The following is a 13,606-nucleotide window of genomic DNA, read 5'->3' on the forward strand; positions in this document are numbered from 1 at the left end:
GAGGTCAGAGGTCAGGCCACCTGGGAGACCAGCTGGGGATGCGCCATCCAAAGGTAGGGGTAGGGACCAGAAGTGAAACCATACTCCTCTTATACTCCCCACAGCACATTGGGGAAACTGAGACCCAGAGCAGCACCAGCTGGCTAGGGTCACCCAGCATCAGACCTCAGACCACAGACTCGGCCCATCCCCAGGAGGACGAAGTCTCCTGGCCCCCGGTCCCTGCCCTGCCAGCCGCTCCTGGTCCACCTCCCCCACCTTGGCCTCCACCACCGCGGCCGCGGGGAAAGTTTAGAACAAAAGGCGCGGGGGGCGGAGCCTGGGCGGCCGGGGGGCGGGGCGGAGGCTATAAGGGGCGGCGGCCCGGCGCGGCCCAGCAGGCCCAGCAGCCCCGGGGCGGATGGCTCGGGCCGCCCGGCTCCGCGGCGCCGCCCCGCGCGCCTTCCTGCTGTCGCTGCTGCTGCTGCTGCTCCTGCCGCCGCCGCTGCTGGCCCGGGCCCCGCGGCCGCCGGTGAGTGCCCGCCGCCGGCCTGCCGCTCCTCGCCCAGGGAGCGCCGGGCACGCGGGCTGGGCCCAGTGGCGGAGCTGGACCCACGGGGACGCCCGGGGTGGCCTGGAGCAGCCCGTTACCCAAAACGATTTCTGGGTCCCTTTGGGCGTGATAGATAGGGAGCTTCCCGTCTCTGGAGGTGTGCAAGTGGAGCCTGCGCGGGGATCGCTCAGGCTGGTGAGGAGGGGCTCCGCGCTAGACGCACGCCCCCTCCCAGCATGGGGACCTGCCCCTCGGTGCCCCAGGTGCAGACTTGGGTGTGTGCTGGTGAAGGTAGCAGAGGGAGTGGTTACAGGGCTCTCTATTCTCGGCAGGGACAAAGCGAAGCTGGTGTCAGCCTCCAGGTGTGTGGCCTCAGTGAACACACCTCCAGGTGTGCAGTCGGCTGGAGGATTAAGGAGGAGCTGGGGAGGGCAGCAGCTGCACTGTAGGAGGTGCTACCACCTCGGCACCTACAAGTGGCAAGTTTGGGAGGCTTGGAACCAGTACAGCATGAACATGAGAGCTACAGTGTGTGTGTGTCTGTGTGTCTGTGTGTCTGTGTGTCTGTGACTGTGAGAAAATGAGAAAGAATTGGGACCAAGGGTGGGCAGTTGAAATTCTCAGAGAGCAAGGGGATGGGAGAGCAAGGAAAGGGAGAAGACTGTATGATCCCAAGAGAAGAAGCGAGTCCATGGGAGAGAGCCGCAGAATGAGGAGAGGAGGGATGGTGATGGGGTGTGACAGCCTGCTTGTGCCCTGAAGGCTACATGTTCCCTTTGAGCTGGTGGAGCTTTGAGGGACCAATCACAGGGGCGGCCAGGCAGGGGCTGGGGTGAGAGCCTGAGCAGCTGCAGGCCCACAGGCCCCTGGGAACTCAGCTAAGGCATCCAGACAGCTCAGGTAGGGAGGAGACCCATTAGGAGGTATGATAGGTAGGAGTCGTGGGACTGGTCCGTTGAGGAGGAAGATCTGACCAGACTGGGTCCCTAGGTCCAGCCACCCCAGGTCTGCTCTGGCCAGCCTTGCCCTGGGCTGGCTATAGGAGCAGGAGGGGATAGGATGGGGTAGGGTGGGTGAAGGGCACCTCAGTCTGGAGGCCCTGCCTCTTCCCCAGCCCCTCCTGGACCCCTAGAACTTGGGGCAGAGTTGAGAACCATTGTGGGTAGCCGTTGAACCCACGGGTTCTGGAATTGGAGAGATCTGGATTTGAACAAAGTGATCCTAGGGGAGTCCTCTTGTACCTCAGAACCTCACCCTCAGTCTTGTCAGTAGTGGTAGGAGATAGGCATTGAGGGTTAAATGAGGTAATTTGAGGAGAGGCACAGCCATGCACGCTGGAGACATTCCGTCACCTGTAGCTGCCACTATGACGTTTGTACAGGGTTAGTTGGGGCCGGGTCTGAGCTAGGCTGTTGTCTGTCACTGCAGATATACAGAGAGCATTTGGGGTCGCCTCAGATGTGTTTATCCCCGGGCTGCTGTTGGCAGGGCCAGGAAAGCTCTGTAAATATTTATCCATCCCAGTTTGTAGCTTTCAGGGTTGATGAAAGCCCCACAGCCCTTGGGACAGGACGAGCCTGGAGAGGAATGGGAAGGGAAAGATTAGGCCACAGCGTGGCAGAAAGATGGACTTGCCTGCCAAATGGCTGTGTGACTTAGCCAGGTTGCTTGGCCTCTCTGATCCTCAGAGGGGCTTGATGCTGCATAGAATGGTGTGGTGATGCTCCTCTTCCTCACAGCCTAACAAAGTGTCCTCCTGTTAGGGTCACCTCCTACCAACAGCAGAAGACAACTATGATTAATTATCTCCCTTAGACCAACAGCAAACTGAGGCTCAGAGAGGGGCACAGTTAGCCTGTCCTTACCCAGCAGTTCCCTAGTCTAGGGTCCTCCTTTAGCGCCCCTCTACCAGGTGCCTCCCATTTTCTTGATTGGCAGTTGTCCCAGGGGCTGACTTTGAGCCTCTAGCTCAGCCAGGAGATCTAGTCCGCCGAGAAATTCCTCGAGGATGTTTGAGGCTGTGGTTTGGTGCCGGCCAGAAGAGGGCGGAGTGAGTGAACTGGACAACCACCATACTGGCTGAGGAGGAGGAGGGATTGCACCAGAAGAAATGCTTCTCAGCAATGTGGGTTTTGGAGATAGGCCGAGAGCTGACGGAGTGTGGGGAGAGCTCTTGGTAGGGAGGCATGAGTCCCAGATCTAGACCCAGCTCTTGCCTGACTTGCTATGTTACCCTGAGCAAAGTTCTTGACCTCTCTGAGCTCTGGGAAATGCCTGCTTCCAGACCCACAACCCCCTACCATCAGGGCTGTGGATAAGGCCAGGTGTGTCTGTGCGCACCATCCTCTGTCACTGAATCCCAGCAGCCCTGGGAAGACCAGTGCACCCATCTTAGGAATCAGCAGGCGGCCTTATGCCAGGCTTTGCAGCTAGGGCATCTGGCCCCAGGCCAGAAAGGACTCAGAAAGATGAAATGTGGGAGGTCAGTGGGGCAGGGAGCCTGTGTCCCATCCTAGTAATGGGGAAACTGAGGTCAAGAGCCATTAAATGATGGGTTCACCCCATTTTTGGATCCTACTGGCTGAAGGCCTCCATTCTAGTGCCTTCTACTCAATCTTTCTCCAAAACCAATGAATGTGACACAGATAGGGAGTAAGAGGCCTCTGACTTGCAAGGAAACCCTTTGCACAAGTTGCTCTGTTTGCAAGCTTCCTTCTGACTGCGACTCCTGTTTTATAGTTTAGTTTGGAGTCTTTTGGGGAGCTGGATGTCAGGTGGGTGGTGGGAGCTGTAGGAAATTTGGTGAGAGCAGATGCCCAGGTATGGGACGGGAGAGCCCACAGGGGCAAGGAGCCAGGCCAGGGAAGAGGCTCTGTGCCAGATGCTGTAGCAGGCATTACAGAAGGAGGGCATTTAGCCCTTTGCCATGGCACCATCCCCATTTGACAGATGGGGAAGTTGAGACTAAGAGAGGGCAGTGATTTGTATAGGGTCACTTCGTCCAGGGTCGCTATGGCTTAGAATTGAAACTTCTGAATCTCAGACCATGGCTCTTTCTACTGCACTAAGAGTGTCATGATCCAGGGTTCTGGGCATGGACTTGGAGCCTTGTGGGGGCAGGAGAGGAAGGGATGATGTGTGTGTCCATTACCCACCCTCTCTCCAAGGCTGGCTGCTCCAGGTCTCACTGAGGGGCAGGGGAGAGGAGAGATTTCTGCCTGTGGGCAAAAGTAGAGGAGAGGACGGATGGTCATGGGTGTGTCCCTGACAGGCTGGGCTCTGGGCAGTTTGGGACTTCAGGGGACAACACAGCCCTGCCCTTCCCAAGGAGGGTCCTGGTATCCCTGCCAGAGTTAAGGAAAGAATCTGTTTATCCTGGAAGTCAAGGGGGGCCTTGTGGGAGGGGAAAGAGCAGGTCCTCATGGCTGGTCACACAGAGATGGGGTCCACATCCTCATTGTGAGACCTTGCATATGTATCGTCCCCACCTTATGGGAGGAGGGGGTAGGTTCAGTGAAACCGCCGGCAAAGTGCCTGGGAAGCAGCAGGTGCTTAATAATGTCCTGTTCTTCTGTCGTCAAGGTGAGGCCAGCCTGTGTCCCTCCTTCAGGGGAAGGGTGACTCCAGTCCAAAGAGCAGAGCAGAGGTACAAGATAGGGTGGGCTAGGAGCACAGACAGCCTGCCACCTGCCAGCTGTTACCTGGGCAAGTTGTTTAACTTCTCTGGGCTCTGTTTCCCCATCTGAGAAATGGGCATAATGAAGGTGGAGCTGGTGAGAGGTCCCATCAGGGGCTAAGAGCATATCCGTAGAGCTATTGGCAGGGTCTAGCAAACAGCGACAGTGATAAGTACTTATTAGCAGTAAGCCCAGTATCGGCTGGGCTCTGTGAGCTAACCAACCATTCAATAAGCAAGCTCTGAAACTGAGGGAAAACTGGTCCAGGGTCCCACACCCCAAGTAACTCCATCACCGCTATTTGGGTTCAGAAGCTCCAGGGGTTCAGAAGACCCCTTCTTAGTGGAGCTTGAGTCTTGGGGCTTGAGTCTAGGTGGCTCTGGGAAATGGTTCTTGGTGGCTCCATAATACAGAGCTTGGGGATATTGGGACGCTGCTTGGAGCCCTACGGCGCCTGGGACCTGGGAGAGCTGCCAGAGGCTGAGGCTGAGGGTGGAGCCTGGGTGGCATGGCTCCTGCCCCAAATATGGCTGTGGGGAGGCCACAGCTGTCCAGGCCAGACAGACTCAGACCAGACAGGCCCTGAGTCTCTTAACAAACAGCTCCACTCCATGCCTCTCCTCCAGCTTTGCATGGTGTCCACAGCCAGGCCTTTGCCTCCGGTCTGGGTCATCAGAACCCTCACCTGGCCCCACCATGCCCTTCCTGGGTGACCTCACAGGGTCTTCCAACCTCTTTGAGCTTCTACTTTTTTCATGCACAAGACTGTGACTTCCACCCTGGGACTTGTAGAGGGTGGGGACTCCAAGTCAGAATCACCCTCTGTGGTGCTGGGGCTCTGTCTGGGCAGGGCTGGGTGGGGCTAGGTGGGGCTAGGTGGTAGGTAACTGCTCCTCACCACACACACACGGGCATGGAGGGGGTAGGCAGAACACATCTAGCCCTGCCGTGTGCCCAGCCCTGGTGGGGTTGCGCAAAGCCCCCTGGAAGTCAGACCTTAGTTCCAGGTGCCCTTACCAGGTGTGTGGCCTCAGGCTAAGTGCTTTACACGCATCGCCTTGGCTCATCTTCAGATCAACACTATGGGGAGATATCCCCATTCATGAGGTGAGCAAATCGAGGCAGGGCTGCAGCTACTCCACACCGGGGAGTGTCATAGGTGGGTGTCCCGGGCAGGAGTAGTTCACATGACGTGGCAGTTGTGGGGCGGGCCCAGGAAGGAGACGTGGGAAGAAAGGGGCAGTGGAAAGTGTTTGCTGGGGTTGGCAGTAGGGGGAGCAGGAGGAACAGCCTGACCTTTCCTCAGAAGGCTTTGTGGGGGTCCATTCTTGAGTGTGTGTGGAGAGTACAGTCTCTGAGCATTCCCCCCAGACTTCACCAGCCCAAATGGCTGGAGTAGGTGACAGGCAGCCTGGGGTCCCTCTAGGAGGCCTTGGAACATGTCATCAGGAAGCCAGTCATCTCGTGCCAAAGAGCCTGCGGGGCGACAGTGGGCATGCCTCCTCTAGCCCTCTGCTTGCCAGGTGACACAGTATGCTGGGGCTGAGCATGGGTGTGCTGAGAGCCCACACCTCTAACCATGCAACACAAGGACCCCAGGCCTGACCAGGCGTCTGCATCCTCTCTCCTGCTCAGGATGCCCACCGCTACCACCCTGTGAGGAGGGGGCTGAAACCCTGGCATGAAGCTCCTCCAAGCAGCCTGGCGCCTGCCCCTGCAGCCCAGAAGGTCCCCCAGCCTGCCGGAGGCCCCAGACCTCGCCGCTGTGGTGTACCTGACCCGCCCGATGGGCTGAGTGCCCGCAACCGACAAAAGCGGTTCGTGCTATCAGGCGGGCGCTGGGAAAAGACAGACCTTACCTACAGGTAGGGCCCGTGGCCATGAGCAGACTCATGAGTGTGTCCGTGTATGCGCCTGTCACCCACATACCTGCTTCTTGAGACACATGCCAGGTCTAGATCTCCATGGTTAATGCACCTGTGTGTCCACTGACCTCTGAGCCATCCATGGACCAACAACCGTGAGCCCCAACTTAGATGCACACACACACACACCCGTGCCTTCCCATGGCAGAGGGGCAGTGCCTCTGTCAGCAATGCCTGGTGATCCCGAATACATGCCAGGGCACAGCCTTCATCCCTCAGGCAGCTTCTATGGGGATCTATAAGGGCCAGGCCCTGGGACTCCATGGTGAAGACAGCCATGACCCATCCTCTTGGGAAGCTGGGCGTTAACCATGTCATTGTTTAGATCTAGCATCATAATTTGGGATCTGTACAGGTGGGAAATAGTGGTGAATAGGACAGGAAATAGCTCAAGTAAACTGAGGCCCCTGGGAGCGATGCAGAAGCTGTGACTTACACATCCTGCAGGTGGAGACTCAGCTTGGGAGAGAAGGCCCATGAAGACTGGTGTGGGGTCATCTGGCATTGGAGCTGAAACTGCTGGGGGCCTCAGAAATGTCCTGGGTGGGGAACTGGGAACAGAGGGGGCAGGTCAAGGGGTTAAGGACTCCCGACACCCCACAGTGAATGATACAGTCAGGTCTAGAAGGTGGGTCTTGGGGATCCTGGTCCTGTGTTCTTCCTTCTATGCAGACACCTATGCATACCAAAGAACCCCATCCCACACAAAGTTGTGCCCATGTGGCAAAAGGACCAGTGCACTACACCTGAGGTTCACCTGGCCTGTGACCCACGTGCATATACCCCTACTGAGCATCCAAGGGCAACCCCTGGCCCAACAGCCATCAGGGGCTGGCCCTGCCTTGAGTGAGGTCCAGGCCCTTCCTCCTCCCCGCAGGATCCTTCGGTTCCCATGGCAGCTGGTGCGGGAGCAAGTGCGACAGACAGTGGCAGAGGCCCTACAGGTATGGAGTGAAGTGACACCACTCACCTTCACTGAGGTGCACGAGGGCCATGCTGACATCACGATTGACTTCACCAGGTGAACCAGCAGCCTGGGACCCCTCTGGGAACAAGCCCCAGCTGTCAACAACCACTGACTCTGCCCCCACCCACCTGCAGGTACTGGCATGGGGACAACTTGCCATTTGATGGACCTGGGGGCATCCTGGCCCATGCCTTCTTTCCTAAGACCCACCGAGAAGGGGACGTCCACTTCGACTATGACGAGACCTGGACTATTGGGGACGACCATGGTATGGGCAGGGGACCACTTTTCCAGACGGGGCAACTAAACATCATAGAGAAGGGGGACTTGCCAAGGTCCTTGAGCTGGGGTCTGGAGCTTGGGTATTTTGCTGCAGGAGGCTCAGGGATTGCTGGGCTATCTCCCTTTTCCAGGTACAGACCTCCTGCAGGTGGCAGCCCATGAATTTGGCCATGCACTCGGGCTACAGCACACCACGGCTGCTAAGGCCCTTATGTCCCCTTTCTATACCTTCCGCTACCCACCAAGCCTCAGCCCAGATGACCGAAGGGGCATTCAGCATCTATATGGCCGGCCCCGGCCAGCCCCCTCTTCTAAGCCCCCAGCCCTGGAACCCCAGGCTGGAGTGGACACCAACGAGATTGCACCACTGGAGGTGAGGCGCAGGAGGGTGGGAAGACAGGAGGTGAGGCCCTCCCCCAGCCACCCCCACCTCACTGGCTTCTGTGGCTCCAATGTGGGCTCTTTCCCGGCCCTCTCCCCCACCTCCCCTGCCCCAGCCGGAAGCCCCACCAGATGCCTGCGAGATCTCCTTTGACGCAGTCTCCACCATCCGTGGGGAGCTCTTCTTCTTCAAGGCGGGCTTTGTGTGGCGGCTACGCGGGGGCCGGCTGCAGCCTGGCTACCCTGCGCTGGCCTCTCGCCACTGGCAGGGACTCCCCAGCCCCGTTGATGCAGCCTTCGAGGATGCCCAGGGCCACATCTGGTTCTTCAAGGGTGAGTGGGGGCAGGGGGTCATGCTCAGATTTCTAGGAGCCAGGAATGTCATGGCCAGGGGTAGGGACAGACAGACAAATATAGGCAGGTAGAGGGTGCCCTGAAAGCTTGGGGCCAAGGGAGAACGAGGCTCATTCCTCTGGGCACAGCTGGGAGACTTCTGAAGGCAATGGCTCTCAAGGTGGGAGGAGAATAGAAAGTACTGCACAGTGGGTCACACATTGGCCTCCAGCTCAGGTGGTGAAGTGACTCACCTGAGGGTATAGCTTGGAAAAGGCAGAGCGACTGTAAAGCCTGTGCTGTTCACTTACAACTGGTAGAGAGGAGAACCTGGAGCATTCCAGGTGGTGGCAGGGACTTCATAAACAAGGGTCCACCTAAGACCTGTGGTAGGGCCCAGGGCTGAGCCCCAGGGGGTGGTGAGCAGTCAAATGCCCGGGGAAGGAGTGGGAGCCCAGGTGCCTCTCTGCTGCTTAGAATTACCTTTCTACGTGGTACCTCCCAGAGCCTGTGCTGCCACAGCTTATCCCTGTTGGCTCCAACTTCCCCTGGGGTGGGGGTGCCAAGCAGGATAAGGAAACTGAGGCTGGGAAAGTCCTGGTGGTGGTGGCAGCTGGGCAGGGCCATTGCAGCCTCCCCTTTCCACAGGCGCTCAGTACTGGGTGTACGATGGTGAGAAGCCAGTCCTGGGGCCCGCCTCCCTCTCTGAGCTGGGCCTGCCAGGGTCCCCGGTCCACGCAGCCTTGGTCTGGGGCCCTGAGAAGAACAAGATCTACTTCTTCCGAGGCGGAGACTACTGGCGCTTCCACCCCAGCACCCGCCGTGTGGACAGCCCCGTGCCCCGCCGGGCCACCGATTGGCGCGGGGTACCCCCTGAGATTGACGCCGCCTTCCAGGATGCTGACGGTGCGTTGGTCACAGGGCAGCAGGTGGAAGTGGTGTAGCAGTTGCATCTTCCACCCTGTGGTGGCTGGATATCAGCTCTTCATCACAGGTCCTTTGTCCAGCCCCCTCCCCATCCAGCCACCTCCTTGTTCCAGTGCAGCGTTATACCTCCTATGTTGTAGACGAGGAGCTTGAGGCCCAGAGAGGTGCGAGGACTTGCCCAGGTCCCAGCCATGGCTGGTAAAATAATACCCACTGCACACAGGACTGACACTGCTCCAGGCACCTAAGCTCCCTACCTGTCTCATGCAGTTCTCGGACGTAGCACCTGTTAGGAACCCAGTTTGCAGAAGAGCAAACAGATTCAGGTGATGAAGTCCCTAGCCAGGGCCACCCAAGTGGATAGTGGGTAGCCAGGAACCCCCACCCAGGCAGTCCCTGCTGAGCCACCCAGCCTCCTATAATCTCCAAGGACTAGACTGGGGACTCATAGTCCAGTGCTCTCGCCTGTGCCCCCTTCCCCCTTGGCTTCTGTGCTTTCCCACACTGGGACCTGCTGGGAAAGCTGTCCTGTGGTGGTCTCAGGCTCTGGGGCTCCAGGTTGCCTCTGTCACCCTCCACAACTCAAGATACCCATCGGTATCTGGCTGGTGGGTGTGGGAATAGTGATGTAGAGGGAGGGGTGAAGAGGGAAACAGGACTTGCCTTCCTGAGATGTAGGAATTGGACGTCTGAGGCTCCCGGCAGCTGTCAGGCTGGGTCGTAGCCTAGTCCAGACTCTGGGCAGGACTCCCCCAAGGGAACGGAGGTTCTGGAAGGGCCGTCCTAAGGCCTGCAGCTTTCAAGGAACTCAGTGGTAGCCAAGCCTGCCCACCCGGACCTCCCCGTGCCCATCCCTGGGCATAGCCTGATGGGCAGGTGTGAGGCTCAGTGTCCACTCACCCAGGCCTGACCCTCTTCTCTCCTCAGGTTACGCCTACTTCCTGCGTGGCCTCCTCTACTGGAAGTTTGACCCAGTGAAGGTGAAGGCCCTGGAGGGCTTTCCCCGCCTCGTGGGCCCCGACTTCTTTGGCTGTACAGAGCCTGCCAACACTTTCCACTAACCACTGCTTGGATGCCCTCAGGGCCCCTCACCCGTCAGGCCACTGACATTGCCTAGAGACCCATGGCCATCTTTGCGGCTGTGAGCACCAGGCATAGGACAGAGCCTGTGACTCCTCAGGGGGGGCGGGGAGGGGGGGCTCCCACCATGACAAGTGCAGGAAGGGCCACGCAGGTCGTGGTCACCTGCCAGCAACTGTCTCAGACTGAACAGGGAGGCTTTGCCATCAAGGGTGAGGGTGGTCTTGGACCGGTTCCACCCTACCTGTGCAGGTCACAGGCAAACCCGGCTGCCTTCGCTCTCCATCTTTGTCCCTCAGGAAAGGACCTCAGCAGGGCTGAGGGAGCTGGAGCCCTTGCTCTGTCCCTGATGTGAGGTCCCTGCAGGGTGCTGGCACATGGATCCCGGGGCCACATAGCCTTCTGCCCTTCCCTGAGAAGTCAGTTCTGGGTAGGTGCTTGGAACTGGCTGCCTTCGGTTGGCGATCCTGGAGATCTGCTCCCCAAGATCCAGGCCAGAAGGTCTAGAGTCATCTGGGGACAGGGGTACTTCCTGCTGGAGACCCAGGGCCCTGGAGGCCCCAACATACCTCAATCCTGTCATGGGCCGAATCCTCTCCAGCCCTCATCCCAGCACTGAGACCCTCCAAAGCCATGTAAATGTGTGTACAGTGTGTACAAAGCCTTTTCTTCTTCTTTTTTTTTTTTTACGAAGAACTGTCATTAAACAGTCATTTTCTACCTACCTGCCTGGGTCTCTCTGTGATTGTGAGGCTAGGATGGGGAGCTGTACCAGGGAAGTGGGAGACCTGGCTTGGGACCTGTTCTGTCCTCGGAACCAGGGGGGCAGTCCACCCCACCCCCAAGTCTCTGGTCTTTGGGGCTGGGTACAATGTCTAGGGCCCCTCCTGCCCCATTCCTCCATCTTGTCTATCTAGATGTGTGTAGTGGCTTCGTAATTGGTTCCCTGCTTCCCCGGCTTGCCCCTCAGTTCATCCTCCACTAAGCAGTGGTCACTTTACCTGATCTTCCAGGCCCAGCCCTTATCCCATTGTTGTCAGGATACAGAACAAAACTCATGTTTACCACAGCTGACACTTCCTAACAAGTGTCTCCTTGCCTGCTACCCAGCCCTATGTGTATCTCCTTCACAGCTGCAATTTTTATTTGAAATTTATATGAAATTGTCAGCAGTGGGCTGGTTTTGACCTACTGCATTGTTCAATGGGATACGTGGAGCTTTGATGCTTTCATGAATGTCATTCCCCACTCCAAGCTGTAAGCACCACAGGGCAGGGCTCTCTAGTTGCACTGCAGGGCTCGGCTTGTTGTCCCTACAAAGTGCAGAGTTAAGGATGGAATGGAGAAGGTTCCTCCCTTCCAACACTCATCTGATGCACCAGCCAAACCAAATACCACCTAGATTGGAATCCTGCCAAGCGGTGTAGTCTTGGCCCATGCTAACACCACCCTGTGTTGTCATTCTGCCCATTCCCACAGCCGCAGGAACAGCTGTGGGCCGAGAATTGGGATATCTAGGAGTCCTCTTATCTGCTCAGCTGCACCGTTTTTTTTCCGGGTGGGGAAACTGAGGTACACGTACTACTGGCCTCCTCACACCCTGCAGAGCTCACTTTGTTCCTCTTCCACTGCGTTGAGTTCTAGTCCCAGTTGTAGGACTGGGAACGCCACCGCCTGAGTCAGGGCCTCGATTGCTATTTCCACCTGAGAAGTTTTCCTTGGTACCGAGACTTGGGAGGAAGAGAAACGGGTTTAGGCTCCTTTAAGGGACCCGCGGGAGCGCGCCCTGGCCTTTTGTTTGGGTGGCGGCAGCGCGCGCGTCGGCGTCAACGCCTGCGCATGCGCACAGAGGGCGGCCTGGTCGTCGTCGCTGCGGCTGCTGAGGAGCCCCGCGGCGGCGGCGGCGGCGCGAGTACTTGGCCCGGACCGCCCTTTGCTTCCCGGCTTCGGCTCCCTCGACTTGGCGCGCTCCGGCCCCGCCTCAGCCCTCCCGATCCCTCGCAGCCCGGCTTTGGCTGCCTGCCTCCACCGCCGCAATGATGATGATGGCGCTGAGCAAGACCTTCGGGCAGAAGCCCGTCAAGTTCCAGCTAGAGGACGACGGCGAATTCTACATGATCGGCTCTGAGGTAGCCCGCGGCGCGTCCTCGCCCTCCCGGGCCCCGGCCCCGCGGGAGCCTCAGGGCAGGTCTGCGCGTCGGGAACGCGCGTCTCCATTCATCGCGGCGAGGGGGTGCGCGCGCACGCGCGACGGGATGTGGCTTAGCAGGGCGTGGCCGGCAGGCCCCGCCCCGCGCACCTCTGCGCTTCTGGGTTTACTTAGCCCTGTTGTGGTGGGAACGTACCCTGTCGCCAGAACTAGGGCTCCCCGAGGGGCTCCTGGTTTCGTGCTGAGTTGGTACAACTCCAGACAGACGCAGACAAACTGGGTGTTACGGTTAGCCCCTGCGAAACACCCCGCTGGGGGTGATATGTTGGAAATCTCACGTGCACCCCTCCCCTATTGCTACATCTGGGGTCCTGAAATCGCAGGTTGTAAACATGGGCCTTAGTGAGGGCTCATCCTCATTGTGTTTGTTGCCTTTGAGGTGGGCAGGAGGTGTTTTGATCTTTGTTTACCAGGGAGGAAATAAGTTGGGAGGAGGATGTTTGCTTTTGGGTGGATAAGGCCATCATCCTATTTCATTTGGGTGGATAAGGCCCCAGGTCCTGAGCTGGCTCTATCAACAATTCAGAAGCAATTGACACTTTGGGTATCTTGGGCTAACTGAATTATTACAGGAGAAAGAGCCTAAAGATTTTTAATCCTGAACTAGAACTGATAGCACTTTGTTGAATCAGCTGGACCACTCACAGTAAGAAAACCTTTCAATGGTAGTTTGTACTAAGTATATTAAGTTTTTCCAGATTGCCTCAGACTAGCCCGTTTTGGTCTAAAGGCCATATACAGGTAGTGTCTACGCCTTTTTTTTTAAAAAAAATTATGGATATATAACTCAGATGTGCATTATACCAAGCAGTAAAGTCTCTCATGTAATGAGGTAAGTGCTAATCTTGGAAAACTAAATAAGTCACAAAATGCCGAGGGCTGCCTTTCCTTGTAGTACTTTTCAGTATCAGACACCAACATTTCATTCCTGTTTTTACAATTTTTGTTGTTTTTCTTCACAGTTGATCATAGCGTGAATGAATTAAGCCTCATGATGGTCACACTGAGGCAATGACCCTGTGATTCCTGGCTAGTTATATCAAATTATGAGGCCAGTGTTGTCAACATCAGAACTTTAGTGTTAACCATTTTTCACCAATTTTTATTAAACAAAAAGGGCAGGATGCAATAATTTTTTCACATAATCATGTAAATGCTGCTCTTCAAAGATAGCCATGCTGGGGAAATGGAGCCAGTGCCTGTCTATCTGCCATGGCTCAAAATGGTCCTCATCAGCCTAAGTGCAGGGTATAGAAGACAGTTGAGTTTTAGTATGTGATAATGGGCAGATTG

General features: G+C 57.1%; 2 protein-coding genes across 4 annotated transcripts in view; both read left to right on the forward strand.

Moving 5' to 3' along the window:
• The first annotated feature begins 365 nt into the window (after positions 1-365).
• Positions 366-10,828, forward strand: MMP11 (matrix metallopeptidase 11). Of its 2 annotated transcripts, none has more exons than XM_074321422.1 (8): positions 366-511; positions 5,845-6,074; positions 7,012-7,155; positions 7,236-7,369; positions 7,515-7,756; positions 7,881-8,097; positions 8,746-9,003; positions 9,952-10,828. In XM_074321422.1, the coding sequence occupies exons 1-8, from the start codon at positions 401-403 to the stop codon at positions 10,083-10,085; spliced, it is 1,470 nt and encodes a 489-aa protein (XP_074177523.1). In that variant the 5' UTR covers positions 366-400; the 3' UTR covers positions 10,086-10,828. The 2 variants fall into 2 exon arrangements, with proteins under 2 accessions (XP_074177523.1, XP_074177524.1); XM_074321423.1 differs by having other exon boundaries at positions 5,845-6,026.
• A 1,103-nt stretch (positions 10,829-11,931) lies between these two features.
• Positions 11,932-13,606, forward strand: part of SMARCB1 (SWI/SNF related BAF chromatin remodeling complex subunit B1) — a 29,829-nt gene continuing 28,154 nt past the window's right edge. The window contains exon 1 of one of the 2 annotated variants that reach the window (XM_019757721.2): positions 11,932-12,233. In XM_019757721.2, coding sequence (XP_019613280.1) covers positions 12,141-12,233 — 93 coding nt within the window. In that variant the 5' untranslated portion in view covers positions 11,932-12,140. The remainder of the gene's footprint in view (positions 12,234-13,606) is intronic. The other variant, XM_019757720.2, reaches the window with a different exon arrangement.

This window comes from Rhinolophus sinicus, linkage group LG16, assembly GCF_036562045.2.
Source record: "Rhinolophus sinicus isolate RSC01 linkage group LG16, ASM3656204v1, whole genome shotgun sequence".
Classification (NCBI taxonomy): domain Eukaryota; kingdom Metazoa; phylum Chordata; class Mammalia; order Chiroptera; family Rhinolophidae; genus Rhinolophus; species Rhinolophus sinicus.